The 23,029-nt window shown below is 45.4% G+C and overlaps 1 protein-coding gene across 1 annotated transcript; it reads right to left on the bottom strand.

Annotated features, from left to right (window-relative positions):
- Positions 1–1,061: 1,061 nt before the first annotated feature.
- Positions 1,062–20,618, bottom strand: LOC120676936 (probable ubiquitin-like-specific protease 2A). Its single transcript, XM_039958283.1, has 17 exons — positions 20,451–20,618; positions 20,113–20,182; positions 17,526–17,807; positions 17,368–17,428; positions 17,246–17,286; positions 8,460–8,663; positions 8,306–8,363; positions 7,311–7,419; positions 6,349–6,417; positions 5,849–5,977; positions 4,540–4,740; positions 4,405–4,460; positions 4,235–4,328; positions 3,993–4,083; positions 3,671–3,790; positions 2,767–3,138; positions 1,062–2,677 (listed from the first exon to the last, which is right to left on the bottom strand). The coding sequence occupies exons 3-17, from the start codon at positions 17,790–17,792 to the stop codon at positions 1,295–1,297; spliced, it is 3,255 nt and encodes a 1,084-aa protein (XP_039814217.1). The 5' UTR covers positions 17,793–17,807; positions 20,113–20,182; positions 20,451–20,618; the 3' UTR covers positions 1,062–1,294.
- Between the last annotated feature and the right edge of the window lie 2,411 nt (positions 20,619–23,029).

The raw sequence follows: 23,029 nt of genomic DNA on the forward strand, positions 1-23,029 counted from the left end.
GCTCTCGCCCCTCTCTCTCCCCACAGCGGTGGCGCCCCGATCCGGCGAGTAGGACTGACGGCGGAAGAGGAGGGCGAGGGGCAGAGGACGACGACCGGCGGCGGGGGAGGAGGGCGAAGGGCAGAGGGCGGCAGCGATGCACAGTAGGGTTAGGCCGTTAGGGGAGGGGGCGGGGGAGGCAGTGGAGGGAGGCTGCGCCGGGATGGGGGGCGGGGGCGCCACACGCAGACCGCACAGCACACCCTCGGCGACAGGACAGGGCAAGCAACGCATGGCCCGCGTCGGGGGGGGGGGGGGGGGGGGCTCTCCCCGGCACGTGTAGATCAGGGGATAGCGGAACTCTCTGGTCGCTCCCACTCCAGGGTGCATAGTGACTAGAGTATAACTGCACCGATTTGCAGAATGGTCGACTCCACGCTATAGCGCCAGAGAATCAGCATACTAGCTTCAAGCAAACTTAACTTTTCAAGAATCAATGTGATGTCAGTTTATACAAAAAAAATGAAAATTTGTTTGATTTTGCACTGTTGCCTCTCAACTCAATCTAGGGAGTTTCTATGTTTTAGATAATGGAATAAAATCATGGGTTTGCTCCCAAAAAAGCTACTAGTTTATATGTGGCGCAGTGAAGGTGGAAATTAATACAACAATCAAATACTGCAAGAATCTCCATAATCATATCATTTTTAGCCGATTGATAGTTAGAAACATGCATCTCCTCTTTTGTCTGCAGTCTAGCTGAAGAGGCCCAGAGAAAACACTACCACACCACCCACTCCCGCTTTTGCTCTTACTCCATGGGCCAGGCCGAAACAAAGAGTCTACGCACGCTCCAGTTAGTTGTAGTCGTTGCCCCGGTAGCACAGCAATACAGCATCCGCGCGTGCGCCGCCCGGTCCGCTTCGTCCCAGATGCACTTGAGAAAGCAGGCGCGTAGTGGCAGGCTCTCGTTCAGGTCACCGCTGTTGCAACAAATTAGGTGCTCATTGCCTGCTCGGACAAGATCGGTGCCGGTGTTCCGTGCAGCAAAGGAGAAAAAGTCGACGGGCAAAGAGAGGAGGTATGCATTTGTACAAACTATTTCCGCACCTCATGGTCTCTCTCAGTATACAAAATGAGTGTGTCAAGCAGAAATCAGTATTTCGGAGGGATTTTTTCGTCATTTCTACAGTCATTAGTGAAAGTACCCTATATATTACATAAATATAGCAGCATATGGCCTAAGGACGAGAAGGGTTATATATTTATATATATTGCACAAGCTAAAACTATGCTTCACATCAACCATAATAATCTAACCTAAAGATGAGGCATCCGAGAAGCTTTGCTGTTTCTCTAAGGCCCGAACCTTCCGTCGCTTGTAATGCCTCTGTATTTTTGCATCAGTACCCTGACCATCATCATTCTCTTCGCAGGTGCCATCAGGCGCAGGCCTCTTACCATCAAGAAATGTGTTCTCTGACGTTTCATTCTTCGGCATGCAAGGTCTATCACTATCAACAAGTTCGCAGGTGCCATGAGGCAGAGGCCTTTTTGCATCGGAAGATTTGTCCTCCAAAACTGTTTCATTGGTAGTCCTGCAGGGCACATCCATGGATACAATCACACCATCAGTGCAGGTTGTCTCATCTTCACAAGGAACTGCACTGTCCCTTGCTGAGTAATTGTAATTGTCAGCACCCTCACCATCAGCATTTGCATCAGTTGCATTTGTACAACCACCTGGTATTATTTGGTCAGTGTTTCCCTCATTCATGACAGAGGAAACTGTATTACCACCAGTCATACTATTGCCAGTATTTCCCACTTCCAACTCAGACCTATCCTTGACATTTATGTTACTTTGATGTGTACAGTCGCCTGCCACTACTTTGTCAATATTTTGCTCTTTCAAGTCAGAGGGAACTGTGCTAACACCAGTCATACCATTATCGGGGCTTCCTAATTTCGACTCAGAACCACCACCAGTCATACCACTGTCAGTGTTTCCATCTGGCAACTGAGATGAAACATACAGCTCACCATGATTGACTCTGTCTGCAGTTGTACTAATATCCTTCACATTTTCGATGATGGCATTTTCTACTGTTACAGGATCGGTTGTGCTGTTTTCCTTCACATTCTCGATGATAGCACTTTCTGCTGTTATAGGATCCACAAGATTATCTTCACACTTCGTATCAGCAACATCTTTGTTGATATCGCCTAGCATGACTGAATCTGTATATTCATGATGGTCACCACAATCACCTTCAGCTGCATTTCTTTCTGGATTTGGTCCATCGTCAACTTTGCTGGAGTCGAGCGTCATGACAGAAACCACATCTTGAGAAGGTCTAAAGCACTCATCCCCAACGTCTGCACTTCTTTGAAAAGAATGTTCTTGATAGGCAATTACCTGAGCAGTAACTTCAGAGATTGAGCAGCTCGTGGAAACCATAATGTCCTGCATCTCAACTTCTGTTTTACTGGAAACTTTTTGGTTATCATCCAAAGAAGCAAACAAAGATTCTCCATGTTCTTTATCTGTTACCACACAATTTGATCCCTTGAGCACTTCATCTTGTCCTGGGGCACATGATGTCATATTAAGTTGATTGTTAGGTTCTGCAATAACTGGCTCATTTTTCTCGGCCTGGCTTGACAGGCAAACATTATACTTGTCTGGTGCATACACCTGCCGCCAAATAATCAAATACCAACATATCAATGTATTAATAACCAAGCTAAAGCAAAGTATGTAAAGCCATCGAGAAATAAATATACCTCAGACTCTTGTGGATTCTGTGCATCAACAATTGAAACCTTTCCAGTGTCCAACATGCACCCAGAAACTGGCAACCCCTTTTCTTCGGAATCATTTAAACAGATGGACTTGGATGGCTGTATTTCATGAGTGCCATCATGACCTGTGCAAACTGTTTCAGGGTCACCAGCAGTGCACCTCTGAGCAAGAAACTCATTAGCTGATTCCTGCTCAGCATCTGAGCATCTTTGATGTCTTTCATCAAGCTGCTCACCGCCACAAGCTAGCTTAGGGTGATTCTGAAAAGATCCTGTCACCACCTCATGAATTAACTTTCGGACAACAGATCGCTTGAGAGAAGCTTCAGCAGGTGCAAACCAATCACCAGTAAGCTGAAAAGTACATTAACAGCAAAAATTCAAAAGATAAACATACCTGTTAAAATTCGAAACTCAAAATATGTCATATGATAAGTTTACTCTTCAAGGATTTTTGTGATAACCAAGTTTGAAGAAAACCAGAATTAAATGGCCAAAGCTCACATGAAGGAGAAAAAGAAAGGTGTAGTCAAACCAAATTAATGCCAGAGCTAAGTTTTAGTAACAAAAAGTTACAAGCCTAAAGATAAATAATCTATCACTCATATTCCACAAGATTGTAAACATTCACATCGTTCAACTTAAATTCAACAACTATACTTTAGGTTAGTGCAGTACAATTTTCACTATCGAAATTCTTAGCAACCAAGTGTAAAATAGATTACACCAATAATCAAGAAACAGTTAGCAAGGTTCTGACAGAGTTCACAACGGCAACAGCATTTTGTGCTTCAAGACCAGGCAAACTACTTTACCTGAGAATGGCAAAGAAACAACAGGCTGCCACTAAACCACAAAGAAAACAAATTAAGATTTCGGAACTCACAAAGCCAGAAAATACATCAATCTTCAGTGGGTTGAAGTTCCTTGGAGCATCCATCAAAAATAGTTCCACATAATGGAGCAAGAACAAGCCGCAATCAAATGAATTATCCTGTTGAGGGAGCTGCCCACAAATATAACATAACTGGATTACAATCCAAAATTAGAACACCAAAGCTATAGAAAAAGTCAAATTCTAAATGTCAGTTTGCATACATGTAAAATGGCCTTTTTGGTTAGTAGAAATGAATATAAGTACTTTAAAAGAATTTCATCTAGGGATTTAGAAAAGAATGACAAGTGCTGAAACTTTTTTATGTACAAACCTCAAGGGAAACAAATCTCAAGTTCAAGAATTTGTCCGAATTATCTGATGCTGATTCAGGGTGCCTTTCCTTCCACTCTTCCCATAAATAACTGTGCAGAAAGAATCAAACTTAACACACGATCCACCATATATTGACTACAATGTGTGGATTTGCAGAAGAAACAGAAAGTTATGGTCGAAAGAGACAATAAGCCATTACACAAAAGTAGCAAATGTACCATTCCTATGAAATAGACTTACCTTTGAATGATGTCCTTGAGTCCAGTATGACTTCCTTTAAGTGAATCCATGTGTAAAATACATGGAACTTTAGCTGAGAGCTTCGTATCTACATCTGCAGCAACACAGCATGTAAAGAAAAACACTACTAAAAAATTGTCACAAGTTCACTTTTCAATTTACATCCATGCCTTTAAATGTCGCCACTTCTCCAGGATAGCAAATAACAATTAAGCTCCAATGCAAGCTGCAACACAGGCACATAATTAATATTTTACATTGATTATCGTGACATAATCATGACCTTTATGCCATAGGGTTCTTACTTGTAGTTGACTGGAATAAACAGAAAATCCTTCTCAAATACATTTATTTTGCGGGTCCATTTGCGAACACGTAAGAAGGCTGCTCTACCTTCTGGAGCTCTCCCCTGATCTTTGTCAAGATCCGCCAGCTTGCGAAAAAAGAAGCTATTAAAGAAGTGGAACCTGCACTTCTCGGTAGATTCAATTCTTGTGGTCAAGTATCTGCAGAACATAAATTAAGGACCGACTTAATACAAGTAAAAACCACACTGCAGAACAACTTAAAGCTAAGCACAAATAATAATCAATCAATCTGCTTCAACCAGAAAAGGCCAAATGAAGGTCTTAAAAAAGCAAGAATAACTAATGAAAAAGAATATTCTTCATTGGTATACTGTATTCAGAACCAACAGATTGTCATATTTGGAAATAAGAAGTTTGCACATTAAATGTTTAACAATCAAATTCATCTTGAAAAAAAATATCTGACTTCATTAACATAAGAATTTCAGGGTTGTTAAAAGAACAGAGAAATATGAGGTGAAACAAAAGCAACATTAACAACTTCAGATATCAGTAGCTTATCACCTGGAGTTTAATAAAGAAATCTTGATTTCAACAGCAGCGGTGCATAGTGCTGGTTTTTGCCTAATTTAGGGGTTTACCAAATTTTAAAATTAAATTATGAATCACAAAATCTGTTTTGCACCTAATTCAGTGGATCTTTTGGTGTTTGGGCCTCTGTCAAATTTCTTTTTTCCTCCTAACTGCCCTGCAATTGGTATCTCTCTAGTTGATTGCTCAGGTATTTTGTCGGTTCCCTTTCATATCATGACTTGTGGGCAGAAGCAATGTTTCAATACACAGAGTACTTTTCTTCACAAACATTATGTGATTTCATAGCATGTGTGGGACGTGAGGATTTTACAGGAATCTTCATAAATCTGCATTAGACAGTCTTTAATGAACTGAAACCCACCATACATGTGTCATTATTAATTCTTTAAAATGGAATACTTCACTTGTCAAAAGTCTAATTTAATATTCAATCCTTTCCTTTGATTAAAGTAAGAAGACAAAACCTTGAAAGACTCAAAAGTTCCTACTTTCTGGTACCAAATTATAATGCAGCAACCAGCTGCATGTTACATGACAAACGTCAACATAAAAAGAAAAACTATTGTCATCACAATCAACTTTAGTAACAAAATTATGTGAAAAACAGGAGATGTGTGTATATATATTACTATAGCAGTACAGAAATGTAATAGGATATTTAACAACTAAAGCTTTCAAGACAGGATGCTGTCCAGAAAAAGTTTCAACCTACTTGATATAAAAGTCAATTATTGTATCGTTGACAAAGGTTTCAGGAAGAAGGAGCTCAACATCTCTTTTGCTAATGGAAACAGCATCAGGATCTCCTTGGGGATAGATAATATCTTCAAAGTCGTCAGTGCTGAACCAATGAAAATAAATTACAGAAAAAAATAAGCATAACAACTAACAAGTGCAAATTGTCAAATACGAAAAAAGTAAATGTAGCCTGTGAGTAATAGTAGAACAGGCAGAAAGTATACGTATTTTCCTTACTGGAAGTATTGTCTTGAATAGAGTTCAGGTATAGTAAAAACAATCATTTGTCAGATGTAAAACATCGAGTGCAATGAGGACAAAGTGGTGGGAAATTTATCATAGCATCAATTGTCCATATCACCATACGACTACGGAAATGAATGTCACAAAGCCTTAACGTCTCTAGATATCTAGACTTCTCAGAGAAAGGGTGAAAAACAACAGGAGAGAGTCGTGCAATTGTCATATACACACCTTGAAAAGTATTGCCTAGGGAAAAACAGACTGGGTTCAATGCTCCAATCCTCCGATGTAAAATCATCTCTGAAAATGCATTTATATATCTTTAAAAAGGTACAAACTTCACATTAAGAGCAAAACATCAAAAGTATCAAACTCAAACTGATGATTAGAATAATATTCACCCTCTTATAATCTATGCCCGTGCTTGATACAGGATACCCATATCCAACACAAGTCCAAATGAAACTATACCCCAAAAAACAAACAAAAAAAAACTCCAACTCGTATAACTTACACTTACTAGTTTGTAATTATCTGGCAAAATTGTTGAACAAAAGACACAACTTAATTAATTGGTTTATTCTCTGCTGTATTATAGGCTTATAAATCAACAGTTAATTCTGATAGACATATCCCTGGTCAATCACTGTCAAATAAAATCCATTTCTCCACATCTGGTAGTTAACACTAATCATATGAGCAATATCCAACTGAATAAAGTTTATTCTAAACTATGGACAGTGAATTGGTATTACCATTGTTTGTTCTCTACCTAATATGTTAGCATGAATAACACCCAATCAACATGGCCCGAGAATAACAAAAAACATATACATACAACATATGATGCATTGATACGTTCATCAGCACATTCCAACAGTAGAAAATTCTGATAGTTCCTCCTTTTGTAAATACAATTTGTTTTAGCCATATTCATGGAATCACAAATACAAGTTGAACTACGTTTGAGGTACTATTGGTCCTCTCTTTCTTACTCACATGACTTGCAATAAAGTTCTCCGTGGCATATTCACGAAATGTACTCCACCTGCTCTAATTATTAAGGATAGCATGACCATTTATCCAAATCCTTAATTCATCTGACCAAGGCTAAAACGACTTATATTTAGATTGGAAGAGTACACTGAAATTAACTCAATATTCAGTGACCAAAAACTTTATCCATAACTTACAATGGGATTTCTTTCCATATTTCTTGATATCTTGGTCCAAGTTCCCAAATCTTCTGTTGTCTCCTTGGCCATTGTGAATCATCAAGACAAAATTGTACTCTAACAGGATCTATAGAATATAAAAAAACAAACTAATTGGTAAGAAGCAAGGAGCATCTCAATCTCAACATTGTATACATAAAGGCTGCTCACTCATCCACTAGAGTTACTATCATTTTTCTTAATGAACTAAGTTAATATCTTAGCCTACATATATGCAACAACAATATCTAATATTGAAACCAAGCCTCAAATGGAAAGAGCAAGCATAACTCAAGGAAAAATGGCATATTTGCCCATCGATGGACCTCAACTTGAGACCTCTCATTAAATATGTCTAAGTTCAAGTTTTCCCGTTCAAGTTTTCCCCAACAATGCAGAGTTTTGCCAATTTACAAGGATAGAAGGCAAAAAAAAGCTATCAAAATGATCCTAATGTCCCCTTCCTCCCATCCCCTCTTTGCATTGTTAATGGACAGGCAGTGAGCAAAAAGCATGGGATGCATAAGGACATAATGAGTAGTTGGAACTCGAAGTAGTGCCACCCAAAGATGGTGCACCCAAATCTGGGTATATTTAAGCCCAATCCCCGAATAATGGCTATTTAGTAAAGCGAGGGAAGGCAACCTGAACCTTCATGGCGCAAATGTTCGAGGATTGTTGAATGGATGGCATACAAACTGCACCTAGAGGTGATTAGATTGAAATGGCAAACACAAAGAGATGGAACAGGAGAAAAAAAAAACGGGTGGGGGGGGCACCTAGCCCTATCCCACAGTAGCCGAACAAGACCAGAAACATCTCAAACTTACATGTGAACTAAACAGGGTAGCTCTGAGAATTTTAAAAACCTAAGGAATTGACCACAGTGCTATCTCCAACCACAAGCATCATATGCATCATCCATGAGCATTATGTGTCATGTATCGTAATATGGGGGAAAGCACATCTGGTACCTGCATTTCCAGTTTCTGCTTTGGGTCCAGCAAGGAGTGTTATGAAGGCAGATCCAACCTGGTTACGATGGTACATTGATACTGAACTGTGAAAAGTATGAAACAACAGGGATAGTGATAATACAATAAAATAAAATAAAAGTGAATTGCTTACATTCTGAGCCCATTTACAACTGATGGAAATAATATTTGAGATTTCCCATTGTAAAGCTATCATCTTCTCATCTTCAAAGGAATTTAAATCCAAATACTCAATTTTGATCCCATTGAATGAGAAAGTAAGGTGAGGCTCAAGATGCAAAGTTTTGTCGCATGTTATAAAGGCAGGACTAAGCACAACTGGTCGTTCTTTGTCAACCTAAAAAGAGCCAAAAATAGAAGGAAATTATAGATGTCTGCGAATTTAAGCAATATATTGGTCCAATCTAGAAGACAAATGTGGCAAAGATTGAACTGCAGCATAAAATATATTAAGCATCTAAAATTGCAGCAAGCTTCAAAAACATCATATATAAAAATACTTTTGGGGGTAATTTTCAACAGAATTCTGTTATAAGCAGTATATCTTAATTTTAAAAAACATAGTAGAAGGATTTAAGTAACCCTAAACATTTTTCCTAAAAGAATTTGTATGTTATATAACTCAGGGAATAACAAGAGAGACCGAAGGATGTAAACAGTTCACACTTAACTACTCTTTCAAAGCAAAAGAAAAAAAAGATGATTAGCTTACAAATCATGTTCACCTACCAAGATCAGTAATCGAACACTTTAAATATCCTACTGATGATTGTTTTTAATGTCAAACCCTGTAGGAGAGAATAATGGCTTGTATTCCTCCAAACCCTAGAAGGGTGGGATATATAGATCCTATACATGAGCCTCTAGATGGGGCACTATACATGGACTCACATATACACCAACACCCCCCCGCAGCCTGAACTACCGGCGCAGCGGTGTTCAAAACTGGACAACAAGAAAGCCAACACCTCTCCGCAATCTGAACAACCGGCGCAGCGGTGTTCAAGACTGGACAAGAAGAGAGTACAATGGACAAATACCCCCCCCCCCCCGGCAGCCACAACTAGCCAACTCCGAGAAGGCCGAGGAGGACAGCCCCTTGGTGAAGATGTCAGCAAACTGGGAGGTAGTCGGGACATGGAGTACCCGAACATCTCCGGTGGCGACTCTGTCGCACACGAAGTGTAGGTCGATCTCCACATGCTTCGTCCGCTAATGCTGGACGGGGTTGGTGGAGAGATACACGGCGCTGACGTTGTCGCAGTAGACGAGCGTGCTCTTGGCGAGCGGGCTGTGGAGCTCCGTCAAGAGCTGTCGTAGCCAGGACGCCTCCGCCACGCCGTTAGCGACAGCACGTACTCCGCCTTAGCACTGGAGCGGGAGACAACCGGCTGCCGCTTGGACGACCAGGAGACCAGGTTGCCGCCTAGGAAGACGGCGTAGCCGGAAGTGGAGCGACGAGTGTCCAGGCAGCCAGCCCAGTCAACGTCGGTGTAGACCACCAGCTTAGCAGAGGACGAGCGGTGAAGCACCAGGCCGAGGTCCACAGTGCCACGGACGTAGCGGAGGAGACGCTTCATCGCAGCAAGGTGTGACTCCCGGGGATCATGCATATGAAGACAGACCTGCTGAACAGCGTAGGTGAGGTCCGGCCTGGTGAAGGTGAGGTACTGCAAAGCGCCAGCCAGACTCCGGTAGGCAGTAGGATCAGCCACCGGATCACCCAGATCAGCAGACAGCTTCGCCTGAGTGTCGACAGGAGTGGAGCAGGGCTTGCAATCAGTCATCCTAGCCCGCTCTAGAATATCGAGTGCGTACTGCCGCTGGTGAAGGAGAAGACCAGACGGGCGAGGCTCAACAGTGATGCCCAAGAAGTGGTGGAGCTGACCCAGATCCTTCATAGCGAACTCCTGCTGCAGAGAGGAGATGACACTCTGAAGCAACTGCTGACTGGAGGCTGTGAGCACAATGTCATCGACATAGAGCAGCAGATATGCAGTCTCATCCCCACGGCGGTAGATGAAGAGAGACGTGTCAGCCTTGGCCTCGGTGAACCCCCAATGTCAGCAAGAACGTGGCGAATCGAGAGTACCAAACCCGAGGAGCCTGGTTCAGACCATAGAGAGACTTGTTGAGCCGACAGAGCATATCCGGACAACTCGAGTCCACAAATCCCGCTGCCTGAGACCAGTAGATAGTCTCTGACAGAGTGCCGTGAAGAAACGCATTCTTCACGTCCAGCTGGTGCACAGGCCAGGAGCGCGAGAGCACAAGCGAGAGGACCGTGCGCACAGTAGCAGGCTTCACCACTGGGTTGAAGGTCTCATCATAGTCCACACCAGGTCGCTGAGTGAACCCCCGGAGAACCCAGCGAGCCTTGTAGCGCTCCAGTGTGTCATCAGCCTGACGCTTATGTGCCCAGATCCACTTGCCAGTCACCACATTGCAACCAGACGGACGCGGCACGAGGTCCCACGTCTGGTTGGCAAGAAGAGTCGCGTACTCCTCTTCCATCGCACGACGCCAGTGAGGATCCACCAAAGCGTCGCGGACAGAGGAGGGTACCGGAGAGACCCGTGGCTCTCCCTCGGTGGTGGAGAGAGTCGCGGCCTGAGACGCCATCTGCCGAGTCACCATGGGATGGATATGCCGAGGATCCCGATGGACGACGGGCTGGTGGTACACCACCGGCTCGGCTCGGCTCGAGAGGGAGCCGGTGGAGGTGGCGGCGACGACGACTCCGGTGGAGGCGTCGCAGGGGCCTCCGAAACAGGAGGCGGCGCCGGTGTCGGCACCGAACGACGCCGGTACACCTGCACCGGCTGAGCGTACCGCGCAGGTGCAGGGGAAGGCACCGGGGCCGCGCGTGGCGCAGCAGGAGACACCGGGCCCGCGCGTGGCGCAACAGGAGACACCGGGTCCGCGCGCGGCACGATCGGAGGTCCGGGAACGGTGCCGGTGTACCGGGAAAACCTGCAGGGAAAGGACAGACAGGAAAAGGTGGCTGAACCACCAGGTCAGTCGGAAACAGAGACTCCAACTCGGGGTCAGGAGAAGGTGTGGAGGAGTAGGGGAAATACGACTCGTCAAAGGCGACGTGTCGGGAGATCATGACGCGGAGGTCAAGGCATCGGTACCCCTTGTGGTCAGGGGAGTAACCAAAGAACACACAACGAGTCGAGCGGGGCGCCAGCTTGTGAGGAGCAGTGGCGGAGTTGTTAGGGTAACACGCACACCCGAAGACCTGAAGGTGGTTGTAGCGAGGGGTACCGAAAAGAGCGTGGTGTGGAGTGGGAGCAGGAGAAGCAGTGGACGGAAGACGGTTGAGCAAATAGGTGGCGGTGTGGAGGCTCTCAGCCCAGAAGCGCGGGGGCAGAGAGGCCTGGATCAGAAGGGTGCGCACGACGTTGTTCGTCATGCGAATCATCCGCTCAGCCTAGCCGTTCTGAGGAGAGATATACGAACAAAACATACGCAGCTGAACACCCCGAGAGAGGAAGAAAGAACGGGAGGTGGAGTTGTCGAACTCCCGCCCGTTGTCACACTGGACGGCCTTAACGGTGAGGCCGAACTAAGTGGACACCCAGGCAAAGAAGTGAAGGAGAATGGGGAAGGTCTCAGACTTGGCGCGCAAAGGAAACGTCCAAGAGTAGTGCGAGAAATCATCGACCACCACCAGATAGTACTTATAGCCAAAAAGGCTAAGAACAGGAAAGGTCCACAGGTCACAGTGGACGAGATCAAATGCATGCGTCGCATGTGAAGAAGAAGAAAAAGGGAGCCGAACATGACGACCGAACTGCCATGTATGGCAGAGGGGCTCAGCAGGAGCCCTAGTACCAGGAACATCGGTACTACGACTGGGCTGAGCCAGAACGTCGCGGCCAGGGTGACCAAGACGGCGGTGCCAGGTGGTGGAAGACAGCGTCGTGGCAAAGGCGGCAGACCAAGACGGCCAGGGCGAAGAAGAAGGCGAGAGTGGTGCAGCGGAAGAAGGAAGGCGAAGGGTGTAAAGGGGCCCCGTGCTATCACACCGGAGTAGCGGACGCCGGGAGGTCGAATCCTTTACAGTGAGGCCAGAAGAATCAAACTCGATGGAACAAGAATTGTCAGCTGTAAACTGACGAATGGAAAGAAGGTTATGAACCATCTGAGGAGCAACAAGGATATTAGGAAGAAAGGATCCAGGAGCAGAACCCACGGCGGTGACAGGAAGGCAAGACCCGTCACCAACCATGATGGAAGAAGGACAAGAGGGGTGGGGTGAAAGGCCCGTGTTTGGTTTTGGTAATTGAGTGACAACTTAGGTGGACTAATAAGTGTTTATGTTGAGATACACAGGAGATTAGTCCACATAAAGACACTAGTATGAGCAACATGTGCCATGGAGGAGAAATGGATAAGGGTTGATGCTATGCTCATATAGTGTGATCGAGGAGCTCATTGCATATGAGACATGACATGGAGTTATGTGACCAAAGTGGAGAAGATCAAGACAAGATTTGGCTTGATGAACCGGTTGCAATGGAGAAGGGCAAGTCAAGGCTTTCAAGCGAGGGACCGCGAGGCGGTGAAGCTTGGGCAAGATTTGGCGCCAATGGACCGAGGCAATGGTGAAGAGCGAGCAATGTCAAGATCGATGGACCAAAGAGGTCATGTGATGATATGGAGTGGATCATATCATTCAAAGAAGATCAAGCCAAGTGTTGACTCATGATGATGATCAAAAGGTTTGATGGAGTTTGGTGCTTGTGTGGCATCAACATTTGGGAAGATGAAATGGAATGCGCAAGGCAAAGGTATGACTTGTAGGGTATTTCATTTCACCGGTCAAAGTTTGTATAAAGAAGTGCATGCCCGGATTTAGGATAGATGGTCGTACTATCAAGAGGGGCAAACTTGTTTGCATATCGGTCATCTAGTGCCACTTGAGCGATCTAACATTGCGATGTTGCTAGGATCGAGTGGCGTGGTGAGATCAAGTGAAAATCCTTTCAAAATGATTGTGAAATGCTAACACACATGCACATGGTGTTGTTCACGTGGTGGTGTTGGCACATTTGCAAAGGAGAAAGAGTTGAGTTGATGTTGATCAACTTTGGGAAGCAAGAAAGATTTTTCGATTTTCTCCGGAAATTAGGTGGTCTCTTGGAGTGGAATACTGCTTTGATCCATTGTGTTTTGGATCAAGTATTCAGTTGGGTTGTGTAGCCCTCTGAATTAGCTTTCCATAGAGTCCAAGATCACCTAATTTGGACTTCGGAGCTAAGAGTTATGGCTGTTTTACCGAGATACATTTCTGCTGGAAATATACCTGCGGATGGTCCGCTCAAGGGGGGCGGACGGTCCGCCGTTATCTCGGATGAGCTCGGACAGAACCGTTTTTGGTTTGTTGGTGGTCCAAAATAAACTGCGGACCGTCCGATCCATGGGGGCGGACGGTCCGCCCTTAAAAGCTGAAACGGGCGCAGAAACTTGCTAGTTCTGTCTTGGGTGTCCAAAATGAACTGCGGACCGTCCGATCCTTGGGGGCGGACGGTCCGCCTCCTACTGAAAATTCTGGGACAGAAACACTGCGGGTTCTGTGTGTGCTCACGTTTTGAACTGCGGACAGTCCGCCCCTGGGGAGCGGACAGTCCGCCGGTCACTTCCAGATTTAGTCAGAGACGTTTGCAAATCGATTGGTTCGAAGTTTTGAACCGCGGACAGTCCGCCCCAGGGGCGCGGACAGTCCGCCCGGGGCTCTAACGGTCGACTCTGACACATAATCATTGCAGTTCTAGCCGTTGGTTTTGAATGGCGGACAGTCCGGTTTTTGTGAGGCGGGCAGTCCGCGAAAACTCTGTTTTCACGGGATTTGAGTGTAACGGCTAGTTTGGAGCCTCCCTCTATAAATAGAGGGTGTGGCCGGCCATTTGAGGTTGCTGAGCACCTTGGGGACTTGGTGTCCATGTGTGAGAGTGCTTGAGAGCCCTCTACTCACTCTAACTTGATAGTAATCATCCGATCGAGTGAGAGAGCGATTCTAGTGCGATTGCTTTGAGAGATTGCATCGAGTGGCACTAGGTGATCGTGTTGCAAGCCGGTGTGCTTGTTACTCTTGGAGGTTGCCACCTTCTAGACGGCTTGGTGGCAAGAGGCTCCGTTGAAGCCCGCAAGAAGATTGTGCGGTGCTCCGGAGAAGAGTTTGTGAGGGGTATTGTGTTCACCCCGCGGGAGCCGCGAAGAGCAACTCTAGTTGAGCGAGACGTGAAGAGCAACAAGTGGTTCGACCGGATCATGTGCTAGAGCTCGGTGTGAGCACTCCACGTGGGAGAGTGTGACTTGAGAGTCACCACTAGCAAGAGGATCGGCGGCAACCTTGGAGCTTGTCTCAACGGGGATTAGCTTGGTGGCAACCAAGTGAACCTCAGGATAAAAATCACCGTGTCAATTTTGTCTATTCTTCTCGGTGGTTTGCATTCTCCAAATCACAAGTCTTGTGTTTACATTCATCTATATCTTGTGCTTGTGTAGTTGCTCTCTAGTGATTAGTTAGCTTGTGTAGCTTGCTAATCATCTTTTTGCTTGTGTAGCTAGAAGTAGAGATCCTAGTATAACTAGTTAGCTTGTGTAGCTTAATTAGTGGCTCTTGCTTAGATTGTATAGCTAAGCAAGTTGAGCTCTTGGATTTGGATTGTGTATCCTTATCCTTGAGCATCTAATGAGCTTAGGTTTGGCTTTGTGATTTTGCTCATTAGAATTGTGTAGGAGCTCTCCCGGTTTGTGAAGTACTAGTGCTTAGGCTTGTATGACTTGGCATTAGAATTGTTAGGAGACCTCTTACTAGCTTGGCACTCCATTTGCTTCTTGTAGCACCTTTTTGGAGGTGCCTTAGAGTCATAGTTAGAGGGGTGAAGTCTTGGCTAAGCGAATAGTTTCAATTCCGCATAAGTTTCGGTTAGCCGGCGCAATTAGTTTTAAAAAAGACTATTCACCCCCCTCTAGTCCGTCATCTCGACCCTACAGGGGGTCTGACAGAAGAGAGGATACTGGCATATGGGGTGGTGTGGAAGGAGGCCCCCGAGTCGGCGATCCACTCGGTGCTAACCGGCAGCGTCCGCCCCATGGCGCTGAAGGATGGAGCGAGCGAAGTCCAGAACGGCACGAGAGCGAGCGAAGTCCAGAACGGCACGAACAGGGGAGCAGCGGCGGCGAGCATGGCCGCCGGCTGGGGCTGAGGACGAGGGCCCCCCTGACCCTGAAACGGCCACATCGGGATGTGCCCTAGCCATGGGGCGCTGAAGGATTGCCAGGGCGTACCTCCAGGGCCAGGAGCAGGAGTGGGAGCCGGGGTCGGAGTGCCCCGATGGCCTCCACCAGTACCACCACCACGTCCGCCCCGACGACGACGCCCGCGGCCTCCCCCACTCCCGGTCTGGCCGGTGAGAGGAGCACTAAGGAGGGGGTCGGTCCGGGATCCAAATCCAGAGGGCGGAGCCTGGTGGGTCTTGGCGACGAGGAGGGCCGCGGCGAGAGCAGCTTCGGCCGTAGCAGCGCCGGCGGCGATCGGTTGCCCGCTGAAGGCGGCCGCGGCGAACGGCGCGTCCCCGGCGGGCATCCCGAAAGCAGGCCATGCGGCGGTGAGGGAGGCAGCGGCCCGCGCGGGGTCCCTGGGCGCGACGGCGTGCGCGGCGCGCACGCCGGCGAGGGAGGCGGTGGCCCGCGCGGCCTGCGCGACGGCTTGCACGGTGGGCGCCCGCGCGGCGGCGAGGGAGGAGGCGGCGCGCTCGTAGGCCGCGGGCGCGGGCGCCGCGGCCGGCGCAGGCCCGCCCTGGAGCAGAGGAGGCCCTGGCGCGGGCATCGCCGAAGAGGAAGGCATCTGCGCCAGCTGCCAGGGCACCGTTGAGGGCGTCTCCAAAAAGGAAGGCTGCCGCGTCATCCGCACCGGTGGCTGGGGTAAGGAGGACAGCGCCAAGCCCTGGAGCAGAGGAGCGCTGCTGTTCTGCTCGGTGGCCGCGCATGGCCACGGCGCGGAGGGAGGCCACGCGCCCAGGCCGGCGTGGGCCAAAGCAGCGGCGGCGGCCCAAGAGGCGGCCCACGCGGGCACTGGCGGGGGCGCGTGCAAAGCAGCGGCCTCGGCGCCAGCCTCGGGCCAAGGCGCTCCATGGGGCGTGGCAGGCGCTAGGGGTGCGGCGGTGGGCGGCCTGGGCAGAGCCGCGGCCGCGGGCGGCGCTCCAGGAGGCGCGGCGGCGGACGGATCGGGCCCCTCGGGCGGCAGCAGGCGCGGATCGGGCCCGTCCCCGGCCTCGGCGCCCGCAGCCCCTGTTCCCGCGACCTCGGCGCCCGCAGGGAGGGGCGCGAGGGCCGCCAGGGCGGCGGCGGCGGCGGCAGAGGAACTCACGGCGGCGGCCCCTGCTGCGGTGGCGGCGTCCGCGGCGCCCAACACAGGGGAGGAGGGGGCAGGCCTGGGAGAGGAGGCGGCGGCGCCCAGGACAGGGGAGACGGCGCCCAGAGCAAAAACAGAGGAGGGGATAGGAGGGAAGGAGGAGAGGGGAGGGAAGGAGAGAAGCCCCGGCGGCGGCGGCGGCCGGTCGGCCATGGTGCCGGCGTCGGCGGCGGCGGCGGCTAGAGGAGGAAGAGAAGGCTAGCTGATACCATGTAGGAGAGAATAATGTCTTGTATTCCTCCAAACCCTAGAAGGGTGGGATATATAGATCCTATACATGGGCCTCTAGATGGGCCTCTATACATGGGCTCACATATACACCAACAAACCCCACTGCATTTCAATAACCAATGCAGTTACTCACTTTCCTCAAAAGACTAAACTGACAAGGTGTGACATGTTCACTGGGAAAATGTCAAGATGAAGCAAGCTTTATATCCAAAATGTTTACCATACAATCATAAATTATAGTTTAACACAAGGAGATATACCATCGCATCATACATATGTTGCAGATTTTGCTCCATGTAACCTGAAATTGCACAGAATTGAAGACATATCAAGCAGAGGCTATGACAAAAGTCAAGCATATTACTAGGCATATCATAGTTACCGGTAGACGAAGTGTCAGGGCTAGATGGCATGCTTTCTTCCTCAGAATCAACTACCATTTCCTAATAGAAGCCAAACAATTATCGGTTAACAAACAAAATGCAGTGAACAGAACAGGAATAATTAATTTTATGAACAGATAGGTAAATAAATATATACTTTCGATGGAAGCTCAAAGGGTTGTTCATTGCCAAATTTAATTTCCTCCATAGACTGAATTCCTGACATGTGATATTCATCCAAGCAAGCATTGGTATTGATATTACCAGTATACAATGCTGAAGTTGCCATTACTACATCAAATTTGGTTGTTTCATGGGAAGTATCCTGATCCATTTTAGGATATTCAATTGCATATGATTCTTCACCCCCATCCGTTTCATGCATACCAACACTTAACAAACCAGAGACTTCAGCATGATTCATCTGTAACTTTCTGGCCTGGCACAAAGAAAGAAATGCAACAAAATAAAAGAATATATTAGGTGACAAATGACAACCACAAACCAGGGTTACGTCACTCAATTGATCATTTGATTGCTGAATAAAATGCACTGAAATAGAGATTCTTGAGGCTTTTTAGCTCAATACAATTTTAAGATAGTAAGTTTCAACCACAGGATCTGAGGTCAAAGTTTCATAAAGCCACAAGTTCTTTAGTACATGTTACTTAACACATGAGAGATGCACATAGCTGAGGATCCATCACCTCCCCCAGGCCATCCCCTCCCTCTCCAAATCCAATCCCTATCAGCACCAAAAGCCATTCCTTCCACAAGCTCTAATCATGCAGCCTTAGCTTCAGTCTATCTCTACTTTCTGCTGAATTCAGTAGCAGGGACATCTGTTTTTCATGTGAAATTCGATGTGGTGCTGCATTTCTGAATCCTTGCGAGTCCGACTTGAGGGTCAGTGGTGGAATTTTTTGTGTAACCTTCTGGGACATTTGCCCTTATTTGTTAGGTGACCTACTGATCTTGCTATGCTGTTACTCTTTTGCTAATCGGTGAATTTAGTTTCTGCACTTCAGTTGTAATTGGCTTGCCCGGTAGGTAGATTATTTATGCAATGGCTTATAGTGTATTTCTTGGTGATCTGGTAGTTTATTTTGTTGTTACTGTTCAGTCCAGAACACGTACTCAAGCCAAGTATGTCTCAGTCTTGGATATGCATTATGTTTCAAGATATTAGACAAATACATAGTTGTCCATCTCATTCATAGATAGCACTGTGGCTAATTCACACAATGGATTAGCTGTAGCATGCTCTACAGATTTAATTTGAGTTCACATATGGGGTATCAGGGGGCTGTTTGGTTCATGTTTTCGGTAGGCCAAGCCAAAGTTTGGCCCCAGCAAAAATTAGAGCATGATCAAAATTGTTGTCCACGTGGTATTGTTTGGCTTGCTACCATGCCAAAATCCTTAAAACAAGACTAAATAATTCTATGTTGTGAGTACGACGTATATGTCATGCATGGTGTGAAAATATTGGACACAAAAACAAGGTTAAAGTGAATTTTGTTTTGTAAATTTAATCAAAATAAACACAACAGTGCAATCAGATTGCTGATTAAAACTTTGAAACTACTGTTTAGTCATTTGAGGGTTGTTCTCCAGCAATTAAAGCCCACTAGCCCTGCAATCTCTGCCATGTAACCTTTGCACAGCCTTTGGCTGCGTCAATCCAGCGGCCGAACTATGCCTTGAATCTGTGAAGAAACCAGCAGGGAGGCCTTTTTTTTTTGGTCCAACCAAAATAGCAGCCAAATTGTCTGGGAATGGTCAAATTTGGCTTGACTAGCTGAGCTTTAAACCAAACAGCCAACAAGTATCCCTACAGAATGACTAGTGTTAGCAACTAATGTTTCTCTCTACACCGTGGCTATAAAATTTGGCCCAACCAAATAGTTCTGGATGTTTAAAAAAAATTTGGGCGGACCTCATGGGACGGTAGCCGAATCATCTCTCCATACAGCTCTCCAATAGCATACAAGACTTTGTGGAAATAACAACTAAGTGCTTCCGAGCCCCTTCAATTAAGCTCTATCAACTTAAACCTACAAAGTGGCCAAACTCTTGTAAAAACATGGTAATTTGGTCCTCAATTGAGCTATTAAGTGTATGCAAGCAAGCACCTTTGTCCTAAGCAATGTGCATAAGTGGAAAAGGGGGACTCTCCTCATGCAAAGTGGTCTACACAGTGCCGGTCATCATTGTGGAAAATGAACCTAAGGTTTGTCATCCTAATTGTTTCTCTTTCAACTAAGGGACCATAGGTGTCACGTGGTGTATGGCCTGCACACCTATACATGAACAGTGTATATGCACACATTGTAGCAACTACTCCAGCAGCATGGCAAATGATTTTACGCTGCTTAGCCAAATCATCCATCTAAACATTTAGATCAAAGATAAATTGCACTAAGAAATTGATTTATACCAAATTCATGTATGAAAGGAAAACAGGCTGAAAACAATATCTAACTTAACCGTGCTCTCTACACGGCTCATCATAAATCAGGTTTATTAGAAATGAACATACAGCACGGTTCAGAATCTGAGAATGATGAATCTAGTTTCTCTCTCTTATTTTAAAGAACAGGAAAATGGACCATGTAAATTTAGTGAATGGAAATATACATGATCATTGTATTTTTATCGTCGTTTTAAAAGCCAACGAAGAGCTTTATTTTCACTGGAGCCTATAGCGGCCCACAAGAGAGGTAGGGAATGGGCAGGCTTACCTCACCACTTCGGAAGGGGAGCTCACAAGAGGGGAGGGAGGGGCCTCCTTGCCGGCACTGCCTGGCAGACCTGCAGAGAGAGAGGGGACGAAGAGGTGAGGATGGAGAGGAACCGTGCGCCTAGCGGAGGGCTAACCCTATTCCATGTGCGGAAAAAAAACGGACAGTGGAGGGGCGGACCCAGCATAGGACATGGGTATACATGCATAATTTTTGCAAACGAAATCGAAGTTTGGGTAATATAATGTAACTGAATCAGATCCGAATACAAATAGTTTTGTTAGGGTTTGGGGTGCTCCGTCTCGCGAAGCAGAAGCAAAGAGACGGGGCGAGCATACCTGGTGGATGCTTGTCGCCGGCAAAGGGCTAGGCGAAGACGTGACGAATGGCGCCGCCGCTCGCCCAGTCCCCAGTCGTCGCTGCCAAGGAAGGAAGACCAAGGGAGGAGAGGTCAGAGAAGGGGGAAGGAAACAGAGATGAGCCCCGGGGGGGGAGGGCGAGCCGAGCTCGAGCAAGCCTGCCACCTGAAGCTGGAGTTCGAATGTTCGATAGCGTGCCGAGCCGAGGTCGATGAGAGCCTGTGATCCGGACGAGCCATAAGCTCGCTAAGGCTCAAGCTCGGCTCGAGCTGGTTTAGAGCGGCTCGATATTAGGCGTAAAAAGAATACATTTTTACCATTTTGGAGGTCAGAGAGGTTCAACAGCACGCAGGATGCATGTGGGTACCTAATAATATTTTTTTGAATCAGCTAATTAATTACAATGACATACCACACTAATTCTTTTCTCCTCCTAAATGTTATTTTAATTTATTTTATCAACATTTAGGATCGACCCAATAACCTATAATATATAAATTATGTGGCATCAATTATAGGACAAGGAGACGCAAATTTAAGAGCCAGATTTAATTTAACGAATGGAAAAAATCGGAAAGAGAAGCACCTCTATAAAACATTTAGCCTTTATCATTCCGTGTGTTTCTTAATTTATACATGACATAATAGCTCGGTAGCTAGTGTCTGCTGATGTGCTTCAGCCTTCAGTTATATTATTTCAGCTTTGGATGGTTGAAAAATTAGCTGAGATGCAAGAGTTTATACACACGTCGAGCAAATAGAAATACTCAAGCTTCATAAGTAGTTGGATCTCGGATCCTTAGAGCTCGCAAGCTCGAGGTTAGACTCGAGCTCGACTTGATTCCTAGTATAGTATAGTTGAGCTCGAATCGAGTTTTTAGCTAGTCTAATTTTAATAACTTACGAGCCTCGCAGTTTGTTCAGTAGCCCCACTATACGGGGAGTTGTGAAACGTGAATAATATCCAGCAGGCTAGTAGCCAAGTTTGATAGGTAGGATGAGTGGTGAACCACTGAACCATGAATGTCCAGTAGCCCCGTAGGCTAGCAGGCATTAGGTCTCATTAACATGTTTTTTTTCTTTACCCATCTTCCTCCTTTTATATACGGCTATAGTTTCATTTTAGTAATAGTAAATGGAAAATAAAATTAGTTGATCATTTTATTTCATCTGCTTCATTTAGCTACATAGATCATGATATACAAATTAAACTAGGCGTATAGCCAGCGCATTTGCGCAGCTAGTATTGAAAATTAAAAATTCCATGTCGTTATATCCTTATTTAAAGATTATATTATTTTTATCATACATCATCCTGTTTTATTATCGTCAATTATATCTTATTGTTGGTTAAAACAATTCAAATATGATCTACCTATAATAAATATTTGATTTGTTGAGCTTTAATAATATTATGCATATAATTATTCTTATTATAATATTATGCATATAATTATTCTTATTTTTGTTTCATTTTGATTAATTATTGTTAGCTTTTGTTTTTATTAATAGTATATGTTTGTAACTGATACATAGCTAGATGTTATTTTATATTTATTTTTTTATAATGGCATTGGTGGGCGATTTTTAATTAGGTGCAGGGGTATTTTAGGCTAATTTTTATCATAATGGCAGTGGTGGGTAATTTTTATTTTTCTATTTTTTCGATTAACGTGGGAATTTCTAGATCTTGACAGCGAATGTGGAGGCTCCGTTTATTGGCTAAATAATAAAATAATAGATTGGACATTTTCTAATTATTACTATACTGGTCTAATTTTTTTGAAGTTAGTTATAGAAAAACACGTTATACCATAAAATTGGGGGTTCTTTTTACGTTAGAAAACACGTTATACCGATAAATTGGGGCTCTCCTCCAACCATTATTATACTGATCCAATTTTATCATGAAAGATAATATATTATGCTAAGAGCCATCACCGGTCCCTAAACTTGCTCGGTTGTGTCATCCTGGTCCATAAACTCGCAAATCGACCATTTAGGTCCTCAAACTTGTTCGGCTGTGTCATCCCGCTCCCTAAACTTAGAAATCACCCGTTTAGGTCCTCAGACTTGTTCAGCTGTGTCATCTCAGTCCCTAAACTTAGTTTTGAGTCTCATCAGTCAAAACGGGGCAATCTAAAAACTCTATATTAAAATAATTCATAATTTTTTCATATGAACTCGAATAAAAAAATTTATGTCAAAATTATAGCCTTCGGCAAGATCTACAACTTTGTAGTTGAAAAGATTTTTATTTGAAGTTGTTAATGTCCAAAAATTTAATTTTAAAATTTATATTTCAAAATCTATAGACTTACAACAATATTTTGGGACCCTAAACAGTTTTAATTCAGAAACTTTTCAACTACAAAGCTATAGATCGCGTGGAGGGCTACAATTTTAATATAAATTTGTCTTCATTCGAGTTTATATGAAAATGTTATAAAATATTTTTTTGATATAAAGATCATATTTTTTTGACCTAGATGAGACTCAAAATTAAATTTAGAGACCGGGATGACACAACTGAACAAGTTTGAGGACCTAAACGGGTG

This window comes from Panicum virgatum, chromosome 5N (assembly GCF_016808335.1).
Source record: "Panicum virgatum strain AP13 chromosome 5N, P.virgatum_v5, whole genome shotgun sequence".
Classification (NCBI taxonomy): domain Eukaryota; kingdom Viridiplantae; phylum Streptophyta; class Magnoliopsida; order Poales; family Poaceae; genus Panicum; species Panicum virgatum.

Bases quoted from the DNA above. Each gene is read 5' to 3' on its own strand.
- LOC120676936 (XM_039958283.1), bottom strand. From the start codon at position 17,792: ATGAATCATGCTGAAGTCTCTGGTTTGTTAAGTGTTGGTATGCATGAA. The intron at 8,364-8,459 runs GTAAGCAATTCA...CATCGTAACCAG, and splicing joins GTTGTAAATGGGCTCAGAAT to GTTGGATCTGCCTTCATAAC. The intron at 4,084-4,234 runs GTAAGTCTATTT...CTTTCTGCACAG, and splicing joins CTCAAGGACATCATTCAAAG to TTATTTATGGGAAGAGTGGA.